This window comes from Panthera onca, chromosome A1 (genome assembly GCF_046562875.1).
Source record: "Panthera onca isolate mPanOnc1 chromosome A1, mPanOnc1 haplotype 2, whole genome shotgun sequence".
Lineage (NCBI taxonomy): Eukaryota > Metazoa > Chordata > Mammalia > Carnivora > Felidae > Panthera > Panthera onca.
The window spans coordinates 124,003,741-124,020,560 of NC_138339.1; the positions used below are offsets into that span (position 1 = coordinate 124,003,741).

Genomic DNA, 16,820 nt, shown 5'->3' on the forward strand with positions numbered 1-16,820 from the left:
GGGAGGGGCAGAAAGAGAGAGGGAGACACAGAATTCGAAGCAGGCTCCAGGCTCCGTTCCAAGCTGTCAGCACAGAGCCCAATGCGAGGCTTGAACCCATGAACCATGAGATCATGATCTGAGCCGAAGTCAGAGGCTTAACTGAGCAACCCAGGTGCCTCAACCTAGGCCAGAACTTCTAAGCACAGTTTTTCGTGTACAGTGGGTAGAATATATGTAATCAAATGACGGTTGCAACATTCACATTAGGTGCTCAGGACTGGGAGCATTGTGAGGAGGCCCAGCCAGAGCCAGCATCAGCTGTGAGGATGGAGTGGTGGTGTGGAACAGGCTGCTTGTCTGAAGTATACACAGATTTGCTGGAGCGCCAGCCTTGTGCCCATTGGCCCAAAACATCCAGGCATCTTCGCCCATGCTTGGGTGGGCACCTGCCAGCATAGTCCCTTGAGGAACTAGAGTCAGGGCAGCTGCTTTTATAAGCTTTTATGGTACATTGTTGCAAAACAGACTGAAGCCTGTGATTGAGTTAAGTTTATCAGGAAACCGGAAACCCTTCTCCCTTGTTGCTGGTTGGCAGCTGTTCTCATTTCATTCCTCCCCATGTTTGCTAAGGTTATGCTGCTGGATGTAGCTTCTTTGCTTTCTGTTCTGATGTCTTGGGGAGTGGGATAGAGACCTCCCCGTCTTAAATGGATTTGGTTAGCCTGCTGGTGGCCCCAGTCAAGGAAAGCTATAATATGGGTGTTTTTGGTGTGGTACAGGTCTGTTTTAAGTGGCTCATTTGCTACCCTCTCAATTTGGATGTCCTCAAGCCTTTATTGTTACTTAACTTTTTGTAGCCTTAATGAGGCAATCTGACTTGAAAATTCTACAAAAATCATGGACACATCTCTACAGAACTCAATCATATATTCTAAGAGTTTGTCAACACTCAGTGTGACCATCTATCATGGCACTAGTCCCTGTCTCATAGCTGGAAAAACCGTGCACAGAGCGGGAAGAGCCAGGCAAACACCATTATTTTTTTTTAAGTTTATTTATTTGAGAGAGAGAAAGAGCATGTGCAAGTAGCTCTTGTAGAGAGAGAATGAGCATCTCAAGCAGGCTCCATATGTGCTGTCAGCGCAAAGCCCGATGTGAGGCTTAAACTCACACCGTGAGATCATGATCTGAGCTGAAATAAAGAGTTGGACCCTTAATCAACTGAGCCCCCCCCCCCCCCGGCACCCCTAGGTGCCTGGCAAACACCATTATTGAGGCAAACACCATTATTGAGGGCTCCGCCAGTAATGGCAAACACCATTATTGAGGGCTCTGTGGAATCAGCCCTAAGCATCCCACATATATTCTTTCTTACTCCTCACAGTGAACTCTCTGGAGTGACTACTCTGAGCCCCATTCTGTACATGGGCCACAGAGGTTATTTTCTCAAGTTCTAGGAGATATCATGTGGTGGAACTGGAACCTGTGTCTTCCTCTTGCTCACCCGCTCCCTTCTACCACCGCACTGGACAGCTGCCCAGGTCACCTAGATGTTAGGGGCTTGTAGCTCCTTCTGGTGAACCTAGCAGTAGAAGTGAAGAAAGCAAAGCACAGCACTACTTAGTAGGTCTTTTAATACTGATGATGTCAAATACTAAGTTAAGAGGCAACAAATTGGGATGGCTGTTATACTTAGGTGAAATAAGTCTCGGGTGACCTCATCTTGTTGTGCATGTTGGCTGCGATTAAAGGTCCTCCCACGATGGTAGGGGAGGGTCCCCGGACCAGTTGTTTCCTTGACCGCCTTCCCTGCACTCTATTTTTCCATCTGCCTCATTTCCCATTCAGGTTTGCATGCCACCTCCACTGCTCTCCCCTCCCCACCAAAAGGGAGAGATTTAAGAATTCCATCCTTTAGAACTGATCTAGAGAGAAATTCTGCCCTAGGAATTTTGTTCCATTCATACCCTTGGATTTCTTCTCTTTCCACTGGAGGGAGCATCCAAGGTGAGGGGCTTTTTCAGCAGGCCTTGGGGAAATTGTAGAGGTCAGGAGTCACCAATACTTGTTTTGAAATAATTCATAGAGCCACATTTGGCCCTAGAGGTAACAGGTGCTGTAAAAAAGAACAAATAGAGCCAATTATGATGTCAGGAACCCTGGGCATTAATGGGGTGGGAAAGAGGATTAAATATTAAAGTACAATATCTTCACACTAGGCTTTTTTAACCCCCTTATTAAATTATGACTTCTGTTTGAGGAAAATAAATGAGAACAAAGGGTATGTTTAGAATATAATCTTTGTGTTTTAAATTTGACTAATGAGTGGTTTTAGCACTTTCATTTGGTTCTCAGTCAACCTGTGTTCAAAGTGTCAATTAACCAATAAATATTATGAAAAAGTTGAGTCAGAAATGGTTGCCACTCCTGCTAATGAGCTGCTAATGAAATTGTGCCTGGGTTGGAAATGTACTCTGGAATCCCCAAGAGTCCCCTCCAGAAAATGAGCAGTAGTAGAGCCAAGGCCCCTTGCCTCTGGGAAATGGGTACGTTTAACTCCTTCATTTCCATCTTGGCATTTTCCCCCCACCTCATTATTGAGTGAAGCTCATTGCCAGTCTTTTGTGGTTAATATCAGTTACACTGAGACTTTTACAGATGCAGTTTTATTTGACTTAATAATTATTAGGTGGGTTTAGAGGACTGGAAAAAATGTTGGGATGTACTGTGATTTATTTCTGACTGCCAGGCCTTTGGCCTCTTGGTGATTCCCTTTCTCTTTGAATTTTCTTGAGCTTTCTTCACCTCCAACACATGTGTGCTCAATGGGAATAGACTGAAGTCTGAATATATTCAAGATTTTGTACAGTTGAGAAAGTAGGGGTTGGGTGGGAGTATATCTTTAAAAAGAGAGAAATGACAGGAATTAGTAGACTGTAACAGTCAACAGCGTTATTGAAAACCTGATTTCCAGCATGGATACAATATTCCAAGTGCTCTGATTAAAAGGCTGTGCTATATCTGTTAGTCTCACTTACTGGGTTTTTGTCTAAGCTAAAGAGGAATTTGGTAAAGATTGAAGGTAGAAATAGAAGGACAGAGGCAATCAGCAGCCCAGGAGACAGACATGGAAAACTCATTGTGCATCTGTGGGTAAAAGTAACTCCTCTGCCCCTCACCACTGTTCTCCTTTACTCCATCCCTGGCTTTAAATTTGAGGTCTCTGACAGGTATCCTGGGCTGGTGGGAAAGTTGCTGCGCATGATTAAAGGGCTGTTGCTTTTATGGGAGGGAAGATGGACAGCCATGATAGGATTCCTAGTTTGTGTGGTCAAAATATTACTCCTTACTACTTTCTCATGCTACCCGTTCCCCTGGTTCAGGCTTTATTAAGTGTGATTGGGACAAGTACAATTGCTTTTCAACTAGCCTCCTTGGTTCTTGTATTCCTGTTTTATATGCTGATCTCCAAATGCTTCAAATGGAGTTACTCATAGCACCCTAAATATGCTCATTTCTTTGCTTGCTTGAAAGGTCTTCTCTGGACTTGGAACTTGGAATGTTACTACCCCCGTTTCTTCATTTACTTCCTACTCCTCAATGGCAGCAGTTGGTCTTATTCATGTGGTATTCTTCCCAGTGGCCAACACAGCAAGTGGCCAACACAGCAAGTGGCCCTCAGTGGGTGTGCAATAAGATGTGGTAGAAAGGATGCTTAGAAAAGAGCAGGCTCTTGCCTAACCCTGAGTAAATGCTTGTTGAAAAGCCAGTTATGAAAAGAGACTGACTGTGTCCTCCATATGGTTACTTTGAGCCTTTGTCCTCTACTTCTCTGACTGTAACACAGGAAGTCTTCTAAGTAGCATTGCTAGTCCTTGAAGAACACTGCTCTTGTGAATTCTGTAGGTAGCGGTTGGTGACCACCTGTTGTCTGTCCTCCTTCTGGACTGGGAAGGAGACCGTGTATAGGTCCCAGCAGATGATATTTTGGAGGGTAGTGCTGGAGGGTGGTGGGAGCTGTCAGGGTAGCTGCTCCCTGAGGAAAACTGTGGAGTCTCTTGTTCTAAGGGGCTTTAATGCAGGTGAGGGATTTCCACTCTTGTGTGGAAGCCATACCAGATAACTCTTGGATTCTCTTGGATTCTGTGACTCAAGAGTGAAAATTCAGTTTGGAGAATATTTTAATTTTTTTCTCATTTTTTCATTGTTATGTACTTTTAAAAAATGCATAGATATAACTACAATCCAAACTGGTTTGCTGTATGTTTCACTGTTCATAAAAAAATAAATTTCTATTTGTGTTACCCTTAAAAAAAAAAATAACATTAAGCATTGGTTCAGGGTTCAGCACTCCAGAGAGGTTTGTGCACATTTTTTTTTTTGTTAGTGGTTCAGTTCAAGTTTGGCCTGAGAGACAGGATAGATGCTCATTTGTGTGAGGCAGGGATCTTGCCAGGACTTGTTTGGGGGTTTTGAATAAAAAAGCAGAAGGAGAGGGCTGTCGTAGTCATGGCAACTGGGCCTGTAAAGTCTCAGCTCTGACCAGCCCTGGTTAGGGGCTGGGAGGCCCTAGTGAGGTGAGTGGCACTGCTTCCTGTTCCATAGTCCTCCTATTCTTAGATTCTGGGGGTGGTCAAGGCAGGGGGCTGGCATTCAAACTGACCTTTCTGGAAGCCTACTGTGCCTGATGTTGAGCCTGAGCTGTAGACACGAGTAATTGGTTCTTGCCCCTCAGAAACTCAGCATAATCTGGTATTTTTATTCTTGTTGACACATACCCATAGGACTTGATAAATAAGATGTCTTTGTTTCATCCTGGTTGACATTTACCTTTTTGGGGCTGTTCCCTGAAGCCCTTTTAACTTCTTCAGAACACTGACACAGTATTTTCTCATTTGTTCTTCACAACAATCTAACACATTAGTGAAAGCAGACACAGTAGATTCTTTTCATTTGGCACAGAAGGGCATGAAGATTCAGAAAGAAAAAGGAATTTGGCTAAATTCACCCAGCCTTCAAAAGCAGAGCTGAGTGGGTAGCAGAATTCCAGGGCTCATGGTTGCATGGCCAGCTCTCATCTGAGCAGGCCGTGTCAGGATAACCCTTGATTATCCTGCATTGTAATTGCATCCAGGTAGGACTTGAAAGAGTCTAGAAGTCTGTGGAGGGAGAGGTTTCCAGGCACAAGCCTAGAGAGGACAGCCCATACTTTTCACCCTTCCCAAAGCCATGTACCTGCTGAGGCATCTAATGGCAAGGCAGAAACAAGAGCACCATGGCATCCATCTGCATTGGCCCTGCCTCTGCTGAAGCAGGGCAACCAGGCTGCCTGGTATCCTCACTGTGGGTACTAGCCAAGGAGGACCCTATCACTGTGAGTCCAGGTAGAGCAAGTTTCTTATCACTAGGAACTGGGATGAGTTGGGACAAACACTGACCATGCAAAATTTGTCAGGTGAAAGATCTTTTCCAGTAGTCACAAATTGGCCGTGGGCTGAATTCCACTTAGAGATAAAATTTGTTTGGCTTTTATATTTTAAAGTTTGACGCTTTTAGAGGGAGCATTTTTCTCAGCCCTCACCACTGTCTTTTGTAGATGGCCCTTCTCATTCATCTCTCATACTTGCCTGCCTCCTGTGGACATTTCTGTTGGCTCCTACCCCTTGGTCCACTGTTTGTTACCTGTGCTTCTACCAGGGTTCCTCTTGCCCAGGTGGAGGAAGAGGCCTTTATGGCCTCAGGCTTTCTTTGGTCCATTTTCTTCTTCTTCTTTTTTAAGTTTTATTTTAGAGAGAGAGTGTGAGTTGGGGAGAAGTCTGGGATCATGACCTGAACTGAAGTTAAGTGTGGGACACTCAACCGACTGAGCCACCTAGGTGCCCACATTTTCTTCTTCATACCATACTCAAGTATCCTGGGGCTGTGTAGGCTCTGTGCTTAGCTCTCTCTGTCTTGGCCCCTAGAAGTATTTGGTGTCACCTTGGACTGTACCTAATAGACTAATTGCTATTCTGGGATTCAAAAGGAGAAGGTAGTGCTTTATCCAATAAAATGAATTTTTTAAACATTTTAATTGAGATACAAATTATATGCCATAAAATAAACTAATTTAAAGTGTATAATGGGAATAATTCTCAAATGTCCTAGAGAAGGTTGGTAGAATACATGGGTAGTTTTCAGACTGTGGTGTTTGATGGATAAGAAAAAGTTTAAAAGCAAATTTTTTTTTTTTCCAACGTTTTTTATTTATTTTTGGGACAGAGAGAGACAGAGCATGAACGGGGGAGGGGCAGAGAGAGAGGGAGACACAGAATCGGAAACAGGCTCCAGGCTCCGAGCCATCAGCCCAGAGCCTGACGCGGGGCTCGAACTCACAGACCGCGAGATCGTGACCTGGCTGAAGTCGGACGCTTAACCGACTGCGCCACCCAGGCGCCCCTAAAAGCAAATTTTTGAGGAGGTGTCTGGGTGGCTCAGTTGGTTAAGTGTCTGACTTCGGCTTGGGTCATGATTTCATGGTTTGTGGATTCAAACCCCGTGTGGGGCTCTATGCTGACTGCTCGGAGCCTGGAGCCTGCTTCAGATTCTGTGTCTCCTGTCTGCCCCTCCTGCACTGTGCTCTGTGTGTGTGTGTCACTCTCTCCCTTTCTCTCCGAAATAAATAAGCATTAAAAATTTTTTTAAAAAACAAATTTTAGACATGAAGGCCAGCTTCTTTACTTTGCTAAGAGGCTTAACATGAAACAACCGACTATCATCCATCATAATCATTTGCTCATTTTATAAAGGGGCATTTAAACGCTAAAAAGGTAAAAACTATGTAATTTCAGGGGAAAAAAAAAGAACTGTTCATTGTATTGGACGCTTTTAAATTCCTTGTTTCAGGACCATTGGAATGAATTGTCACAGTAAACAAACCACCGCAAAACTTGGCTTAAAACAACAATAATTTCTTTTTGTATAGGTCTGTCTTAGAACTCTAGAAATAGTTCACATATCCTTTGGATGCCCCAAATAAACAATTAAACCATCCAGTGTGTGAATGAGTGGGAACCACAAAACAGAATACAGACACAAACAAGTGAACCAAGTATTACACGTTAATAACATAATCACATTACAGTGGGTGAGGAAGAAAGGAAATAACCTAAGTGACTTCGTGAAAAGATCTCTTGAGTAGATACTGTAAAGTCATAGGTAAAAGAACTCACATAAATACTGTAATCTAGTTGGGTAAATGTGTTTCTCATAGGGGCATGGGCTAGCAATTTTGAAAGTATATTTATGTTAGAATTGAACAGTAAATACATTGCAGATAGTAAGAGCCAAGTTTCTCTCTGTTGGAGAAAGAAGTTACAAGTAAGGAAAGGGAGAAGACAAATGAACTCTGTGGTGTTAGATTGAAATGTGAGATGTCATTATAAACTTGAAGTTTTTAATAAATATACACATAGACAAAGAAATAGGGATGTGTATATGAGCATATATATAAATGTATACACATACACAAATTTCTTAGTTCTTTCCATTGACAGGGTCTAAAAGCTATGATAACCTTAGTTGTAATGAGCATACCTATGACCCAGATCTTGGTTTCTAAATACTACTCTTCAGTAAAAGAAACAAGGGTTCCTTGAGAAGTAGTTGATTCTAGGGGAGGGGAAGGAAAAGACAAGATGAACTCGGGACATCTTCTGAAACCAGAAAGTAAGGAAATAGTTGAAAGAGAAAATGATGGGGGAAAGGAACTTGTTTAAGGAATACAAGAGCCAACCTGAAAGAATTGCTAATTGGCCAAGCTGAAATAACTGGGCAACAAAATAAATAATATAGAATTGAATTACAACTCACAGAATAAAATATCCACAAGACCATACTGGTCTAAGTAAATACTTAAATAGATGGAGGACTGACAGTTTTTCCTTGTAAGGAAGTTGCTTTTTCTTTCTTTCTTTTTCTTTTTCTTTTCCTTCTTTTTCTTTGCTTTGTTTCTTCTCCCTCTCGCTATTTTATTTGTAGCAAATTTTCTTTATATTTTTTTAGAGATGCATACTGAACATATTGTAATATTTCTTTTTTTGTGTGTGATGTTTCTGTTTGCAACATTGCATAGTACAAAAAGTTTAAGCAAATCTGGCAAAAAGAAACAGTGAAGTCTAAGTGATGTAGATATATGTATTCATTATGCCATACTTCTTACTGTACTTGAAATTTCAATTAAGGTATAAGGAAGGAGGGAAGTAGAAAATTGCCATTAGACTGTCACCAGAGTGGTAATTGTTGCAGAAGGATTCCCCTAATGGTGTGGTTTGAGGAGAAAAGGGATTTGTATAATCTCAAAGTATTTCCCTTATAATTTTTTTAAAGCAATTCAATGGGTTTTAGTATATACACAGTACTGTGCAACCATCACCACTGTCTAATTCCAGAACATTTTCATCACCCAGAAAGAAACCCCGTTTCCATTAGCAGTCATTTCCCTTTCCTTCCTCCCCCTGGCTCCTGACAACCAATAATCTGTGTTTTTTGATTGGCCTATTCTGGAATTTCATTTAAAAAGAACTGTATGATATGTGACGCTTTATATCTGTCTTCTTTAACTTAGCATAATGTGTTCTAGGTTAATCCACGTTGTATATGTCAGTATTTCATTTCTTGAGTATTCCACTATTTGTATATACCACATTTTCTTTATTCATTCATCAGTTGGTGAACATTTGTGTTGTTTCTACATTGTAGCAATTATAAATAATGCTGCAATGAGCATTCATGTACAAGTTTTTGGTGAACATATGCTTTTAAGTTTTCTTGTGTATATACCTAGATGTGGAGTTGCTGGGTTCATATAGTAACTCTTTGTTTAAGTTGTTGAAAAACTGCCAAGCTATTTTTCTCAGTTTGGTAGTTTGCTATGATTTTTGTTTACTATAGTGGAAAAGCTCAGTAGATACTACTTTTATTAGTTGATCAAGGCCAACATTAACAGTCATAAGACATATTAACACCATACACTTTGTGATATGATGTGCTAGGAAGAACATTGCATCATTTCTTTGGTGATTCTGTCAAGGATGCATGACCTCAGTTTAATCATGAGAAGACACCAGACAGTCCTGAAAAACTGATCAGTATTCCTTGATGGTGTCAGGAGCATGAAAGACACGGAAAGGTTGAACAATTGTTGCAGACGATAGGAAACTAGGGAGAAATAACAACCAAAGGCCATATAGGATCCTGGAACAAAAAAGGACATAGTGGAAACACTGGTAAGGCTTGAAGAAGGATCTTTACAGTTTGGTTAATGTTACTAATTTCCCAGTTCTGATAATTGTCTCTGACTGTGTAACATATTAATATTGAGAAAGGCCGTGTGAGCAATGTATGGAAATGATTCTTTTTGCAGCTTTTGTGTAAGTTTAAATGTAGTTGAGAGTAAAAAACTAGGAAAGAAATCCAGTTTTGTATTCTTGCTCAAGTTTCTACAGATCAGCTAGACCTGGTTGACCGTGGCTACATTGAGCTGGGCTTAGCTTTGGTCTACAATTTGGGTCCAGATTTGCTCCATGGGTCTCTCATGTTTTTCGGTTCAGAATGCTAGCGAACATTTCTCCTGATGATGGTAGAATTCCAAGAGACAGGAAAAACATATAAGCACATTTCAAATCTCTGTGGCACATTTGCTAACATCCCCTTGGCCAAAGCACGTCATAAACAGCCTTCAAAGTCACGGGGTGGGAAACTCAACCACTAGTAGGAGGGACTGCAAGGTCACATGATACAGGGTGTGGATACAGGCAAGAAGGAAGAAAATTGGTAACAATAATGCAATCTACTATAGATTTTCCACCCTTGGAAAAGCAGGAGTTGTTATCTGGGTCTTGGTTTGTGATTAAAGTCAGTGACAGATTCCCAGTGAGAGTCAAAATTCAAGTGTGATATGGCGTTACTTAATTTGGACAGAGTTTCTTCTTGATACAGTTTCTTCAGGCTGCGGTTTGTCCCCAGAGAGCCAGTGGTAGGGAAATAGACACTGTAGGCTTGGCAGGCTTGTTGGCCTTTCAGGATCCATATGGTATTTTTGGCCAGTCCCCTTGCTCTCCACATTTCAATCCCTGACTCTTTACCTGGGTGTATCTTGTAACTTTTTGCCTCTACTCTTTCTGAGTGTCCTGGTCCCTTTGTAGAGGCCCTAAAATGATGCAGGTCAGATTGCACTCTAACTTGGCCTTTTTCCCAGGGGGGTGGAAACATTTAAAATACTCTGATTTTCTGCTGCCTCTGCCACTGTTGCTGCCATTGCTGGTTTTGTGTATCTTAAATGAGCATAACCTGTATTTTAAGTTAATGCTATTGTGGTTGTTCTTGCCCCCTGTGGTGGCTTATGTGAAGGGAGTAATTTTGGAATTTTCCCCAAATAAAATAAATTGGTTCACACAAGATTCTAGTCTATTCTTTGGCCACCTTAACATAGTATATATAACCTGTTATGTTTTGAAACATTTAGTCATGTTCTTTTTTTCTTGTTCATTTCTAATTTTGATCAAAAGTCTGAAAATTGAAAATGCTACTGTTACTATTTTTATTATTATTACTAGCATTACTACTACTACTAAAAAAAAAGATTAACATGACTAATTATTAGGAATCTACTTGCCCTACTGAAAATCTTTGTTGGCCTTTCCATTCACGTCTAGATCAGCTAGGATTTTCTCTTTTTAATTTCTAATTTTAATTATTGAGGATTTAATACTAGGCCATATGATAGGCCCTGGGGATAAAATGGGGACTGTTTATATTTACCAGATGAATAAAAAAACTAAACTAAACTATAATCACTAGTTGTGGTAATTGCTATAAAGAAAAGTTTCATGGTACTGTGAAAGAATTTAGGGAGCAGCCAGATCTGGTTTGGGGAAATAGAGGATGCCTCTCAGAGGAAGTGACTGTTAGCTGAGATTGGAAAGATCAGGAGATGGAGGCTGGGGTTGGAAAGAGCAAAGCAAACAGCAAGTGGAATGGCCTCATGGTAGGAATGAACATGGTTTTTTTCATGGAATGGAAAAGGGTCAGCGTGGCCTCAAGAAGGAGGAGTGGATGAGACAGAAGAGGCAGGCAGGAGCTAGATACCAGACGGCCTCATTGAGCAGTGTGAAGACTTTCATCTTTCTTTGGAGAGTAGTAGGCCATTAAAAGGTTTGAAGCAGGGGAGTGACATAGATTTGTATTTGGGGGAAAAAATACCATTCTTTGTAAAGAACAGTTGGACTGGGAGCTAAGAGTAGATAGGGAAGGGCAGCTGGAACACTATGGCAATGTCCTGAAGAGAGATGGTGATGGTTTGGACAAGAGCAGTGGTGAGGAGGACAGCATGAAGAGACAGCAGGAGGGATGCCTGGGTGGCTCAGTTGGTTGAGCATCTGACTTTGGCTTAGGTTGTGATCTCATGGTCCATGAGTTCGAGCCTCATATTGGGCTCTGTGCTGTCAGCTCATAGCCCACTTGGGATCCTCTCTCCCCCTCTTTCTCTCTCTCTCAAAAAAAGAAACAGTCAGCAGGAAAAATCACTAGGTTTTGGAGACACAATGGGTATGGGGGATGGTGATGTAAAGGGATTATCAAGGATGATCTGCTTTAACCTTCTGCCCAGGAAGATTTTCTGTTGTTTCATCATTTTGGAATTTCTCCAGGTGAGACACCCTCTCCCCTCCAAACATTCAGAGATTAATGCTACAAAGTTATTTCATACCCCATGATCGTAGGAATAGGATAGAAGTTGCTAGTTCCTTGTTGTTCTTGCCACTAACTGGCCTCATCTTCTCTTTGGCTGCCTTCACAGCCTTTTCAATCCTCCCTGCTTCTTTTGTTCCTGGCCTCCTGAATGTAGCCTGTCAGTTTGTGTGTCTGAGTCTTTGCACACACAGCTCCATCTATTTTGGATTCCCTGTTTTCCCAGTCTGGGTCTCACTTTTTGCCTCGTTTAACCCCCGGTTTAACCTTATTCAAGAAGCCTCCCCAGAGAAAGTTTTCCCCACTCTACTTTGGATATATTTGTTTTAACCTTGAAGCATTTTGGATGGTTTTAAGGTTAGCAAGAAATCATTATGCGCATACACTCATGTACTTAAGTTCCCATTAATTTTTTTAAACAAATATACAGAAACTCCTATTGAAGTGGGGCAGCAGGAATAGAACAGAATGTCTTGGCATGGTGTTTCCCTGGCTCCTTCGTTATCTGATGGAAGCACAGTGGTTGGTGGAGTTCACTGTGGTTCTGCCAGAATGGAGAAAACTTGAATTCTTGCTATATCATTAGCCTTTTATACTTCAGGTTTACCTGATCATTCTGAAAGAACTTGTTCTATATGCTTCCCTTAAAGGAATTTTTTTAGATTGTCATCCTTTTTGGATCGTTGAATCAAATTCAGCATCAGCAAGGCCATGCCATCATCTGCCAGGAGAAAGGAGAGTCGAAGTTGAGGTGTCAGAGCACCATTTCTTCTAGGTTTCCAGTATCTTGAAGAATGCTTTCCCTAAAATTTTCTATCCCTGTGGCCATTAATATTCCTTTTTGTAATTTTAGAATCTACCATAGTGGCCTGGGAGATAGTAGCTGCTTGGTAAATGTCAGTTGTATGAATGAATGGATAAATGTAACATTCCACATGTAGTATGTGATCTTGCACACTTTATTTTTAACCAACCTTTTAAAAAATTCGTATTTCCAGCATAAATAATATACAGTGTTATATTACTCTGAGGTATACAATATAGTGATTCAGCAATTCTATATATTTACTCAGTGCTCATCATGATAAGTGTACTCTTAATCCCTTTCACATATTTTGCCCATCATCCCACCCAACCCCCTCTGGTAACCCTGAGTTTGTTGTCAGAGTCTGTTTTTTGGTCTTCTGCTTGTTTTTTTTCTTAAGTTGCACATATGAGTAAAAGCCTATGGTATTTGTCTTTCTCTGACTGCTTTATTTCACCTAGTGTTATACCCTCTAGATCCATCCATGTTGTTGCAAATCGAAAGATTTCATTCTTTTCTGTATCTTAGTAATATTCTATTGTATATATACACCACATTTTTTAAAGTTTTTTTTTTTCATGTTTATCTTTGAGGGGTGGGAGAGAAGGAGAGAGGGAGAATGAGTGGGGGAGGGGCAGAGAGAGAGGGAAAGAGGGAATCCCAAGCAGTCTCCTCGTGGTTAGCAGGGAGCCTGATGCCGGGCTCGAACTCACAAACTGTGACATCATGATCTGAACTGAAGTCAGACGCTTAACTTACTGAGCCACCCAAGTGCCTCTATACCGCATCTTTTTTATCCATTCATCTGTTGGTAGACACTCAGATTATTTTCATATTTTGGCTATTGTAAATAATGCTGCAGTAAACATAGGGATGCATATGTCTTTTCAAATTAGGGTTTTTGTATTCTTTGTGGAAATACCCAATAGTGGACTTTTTGTATTATATGGTAATTCTATTGTTAATTTTTGAGAAACTTCCGTACTGTTTTCTCTTGGTGCAGGGGTTACCGCTTTGCATTTCCACTAGTAGTGTATGAGGTGCATTTTTCTCCGTATCCTTACCAATAGTTGTTTCTTGTGTTTTTGATTTAGCCATTTTGACAGGTGTGAGGTGATCTCTCATTGTGGTTTTGATTTGCATTTTCCTGATGATGAGTGATGTTGAGCATCTTTTCATGAGTCTTTTGGCCGTCTGTATGTCTTCTTTTGTGAAATGTCTGTTCATGTCTTCTGCCCATTTTTCAATTGGATTGGTTTTTTGGTGTTGGGTTGTATAAGATCTTTATATATTTTGAATACTAACCTCTTATCAGATGTATCACTTGCAGATACCTTCTCCCATTCAGTAGGTTGTCATTTTGTTTTGTTGATGGTTTCCTTCATTGTGCAGAAGCTTTTTATTTTGATGTAATCCCAATAATTTACTTCTGTTTCCCTTGCCTCAGGAGACATATCTAGAAAAATGTTGCTATAGTTGATGTCAGAAAATTGCTGCCTGTGCTTTCTTCTAGGATTTTTATGGTTTCAGGTCTCACACTTAGGTCCTTAATTCATTTTGAATTTATTTCTGTGTATGGTGTAAGAAAGTGTCCAGTTTCATTCTCTTACTTGTAGCTGTCCAGTATTCACATCACCTTTTGTTGAAGAGGCTTTTTTTTTTTTTTTTGCCATTGCATTTTTTTTCCTCCTTTGTTGTAGATTAATTGAACATGTAATTGTAGGTTTATCTCTGAACTCACTATTCTATTCCATTAATCTATGTGTCTTATTTTGTGCTGGTACTGTACTGTTTCGATTACTACAGTTTTGTAGTAGATATTGAAATCTGGTATTATGATACATCCAGTTTTGTTCTTATTTTTCAGGATTGCCTTGGCTATTTGGAGTCTTTGTGGTTCCATACAAATTTTAGGATTATTTATTGTAGTTCTGTGAAAAATACTGTTGGTGTTTTGTTAGGGATTGTAGTAAATGTGTAAATTGCTTTGAGTAGTATGCAGTTTAATAATATTTGTTCTCACAATCCATGACCATGGAGTATCTTTGCATTTATGTATTACAGTTCTTAGAGTATAGGTCTTTCACCTCCTTGGTTAAATTTATTCCTAGATATTTTTATTATTTTTTGTATAATTGTGAATGGGAATGTTTTCTTAATTTCTCTTTCTGCTACTTCATTATTAGTATATAGTATATATACTAATATATAGTATTAGTATAGAAATACATCAGATTTCTATATATTGATTTTGTATCCTATGATTTTACTGAATTCGTTTATCATTTCTAGTCATTTTTTGGTGTAGTCTTTAGGGTTTTCTGTATATAGTATCATGTCATCTGCAAATAGAAATTTTACTTCTTCCTTACTGATTTGGATGCCTTTTTTTTCTTTTTCTTATCTAATTGCTGTGGCTCGGACTTCCAGTACAATGTTGAATAAAAGTGGCAAGAGTGGATATTCTTGTCTTGTTCCTGATCTTAGGAGAAAAGCTCTCAGGTTTTTCCCATTGAGTATGATGCTCTCTATGGGTTTTTCATAGATGGCATTTATAATGCTAAGGTATGTTCTCCTAAACCTACTTTGTTGAGTGTTTTTATCATGAATGGATGTTTTGCTTTGTCAAGGTTTTTTTGCATCTCTTAAATGAGCATATGGTTTTTATGCTTTCTTTTGTTGATGTGACATATCATGTTGATTGATTTGCAAATATGAAATCACCCTTGTATCCCAGGAATAAATCACACTTGATCATGGTGAATGATTTTTTTAATGTATTGTTGGATTTCGTGGTGCCTCGGTGGCTCAGTCATTTAAGCGTCTGACTCTTGATTTTGGCTCTGGTCATGGTCTCATGGTTCATGGGTTCTAGCCCTGCATCAGGCTCTGTGCTGACAGCTCTATCTTCTCTCTCTCTCTCTCTCTCTCTCTCTCTCTCTCTCTCTCTCTCAAAATAAATAAATAAACTTTAAAAAAATTAAAAAAAATTGTTGGATTTGGTTTGCTAATATTTTGTGAAAAATTTTTGGGGGTGCCTGGGTGGCTCAGTAGGTTGAGCATCCAACTTGATTTCAGCTCTGGTCATGATCCCAGGGTTGTGGGATTGAGCCTTGTGTCAGACTCCACACTGAGTGTGGAGCCTGCTTATGATTCTTTCTCTCTCTTCTTTTGCCCCTCTCCCCTGCTAGCGTGTTCTCACTCTCACTCTGTCTAAAAAAAATTTTTTTTGAATGTAGATTCCTGAACTCCACCTTTAAAACAAAACAAAAAATGTTTGCGTTTGTGTCCATCAGATATTGGCCTGTAGTTCTCTTTTTTGTAGTGCCTTTATCTCCTTTTCACCTATCTTTGAGTAATTTTGTACAATGTGTATGAGTAGCCCGTCCATTCATATTGTTTTTTCAGGTAGTTGATCAACTCTCCTGAGATGGGTGGGCATAGGTTTTTAGTTTCTTTTGATTCCAGTCCTTACCTCCTTGACTTGCTCTGTCTTCCTGCCTTCCAATGAAGCCTTGGCCTAGGGTCTTGGGAAATAAAATAGGAGATATAGTCCCTGTGCTCATCAAGGAGAGAGCCTTATAGAAGGAGCCTGATTATAAAGAGAGCAGGATGGTGAGGTGTAAGCTTGCTGGAACAGCAAGCTCTCTGGAGTTTTCTGGGACTGTCAGGGGAGAGGTAAGGAGGATGTCTTGGAAGATGCAGTATGTGGCCATATCCTTAAGGGTGACTAGGTATTTACCATTCACCTGCCCATAACAAAAAGGCTTATTATAGCTCAGTTTAAAGAAAACAGATTAGCTTAAAGATGTAGGTTCTAACTGGGGTTTTTGGTCTTTGCTTTGAAGTATAGAAGCCCTTGCCCATTTGCCTCATTACCTTAATTTGATATGTGTGTGGTATATGTGTGCTAGATGGATGGATTCAGGTAATGGAACACAGCAGGGTCTGGTCTTCATGAATTAATAAATCCTGTTGGCTTGTTACCCAGCCTTTCCATTGCAGTGTCCCTTCAAGGACCATATACCTTACGAGCCCTCTTTGTTCTTGGTTTTTAGGTCAGGCTGTCCCTGTAGGATCCCATGTACGGCTGAATCTCCAGACTGGGGCAAGAGAAGTGAAACTCCAAGAAGAGGACAAGTTCCAAAGTAATTTGAAAGCATTGAAAAAAGGCAAAAGGTATGGTAACAACCCTAGGGACTGGGAGGCGGACAGCACTGATTTTGTAATACTGTGAAAGTAATGACAATGTAATGTTTCTTACCCAAATTCATGTGGCTTTTAAAAAATTTTGAAATTTCGTAGC

The 16,820-nt window shown here is 40.3% G+C and overlaps 1 protein-coding gene across 6 annotated transcripts in view; it reads left to right on the forward strand.

The window, feature by feature from the left end:
* Positions 1–16,820, forward strand: part of SIL1 (SIL1 nucleotide exchange factor) — a 287,743-nt gene that overhangs the window by 173,166 nt on the left and 97,757 nt on the right. For all 6 annotated transcript variants that reach the window (XM_060637836.3, XM_060637835.3, XM_060637834.2 and 3 more), the window contains one exon: positions 16,573–16,693. In XM_060637836.3, the coding sequence (XP_060493819.2) occupies positions 16,573–16,693 (121 nt within the window). The remainder of the gene's footprint in view (positions 1–16,572; positions 16,694–16,820) is intronic.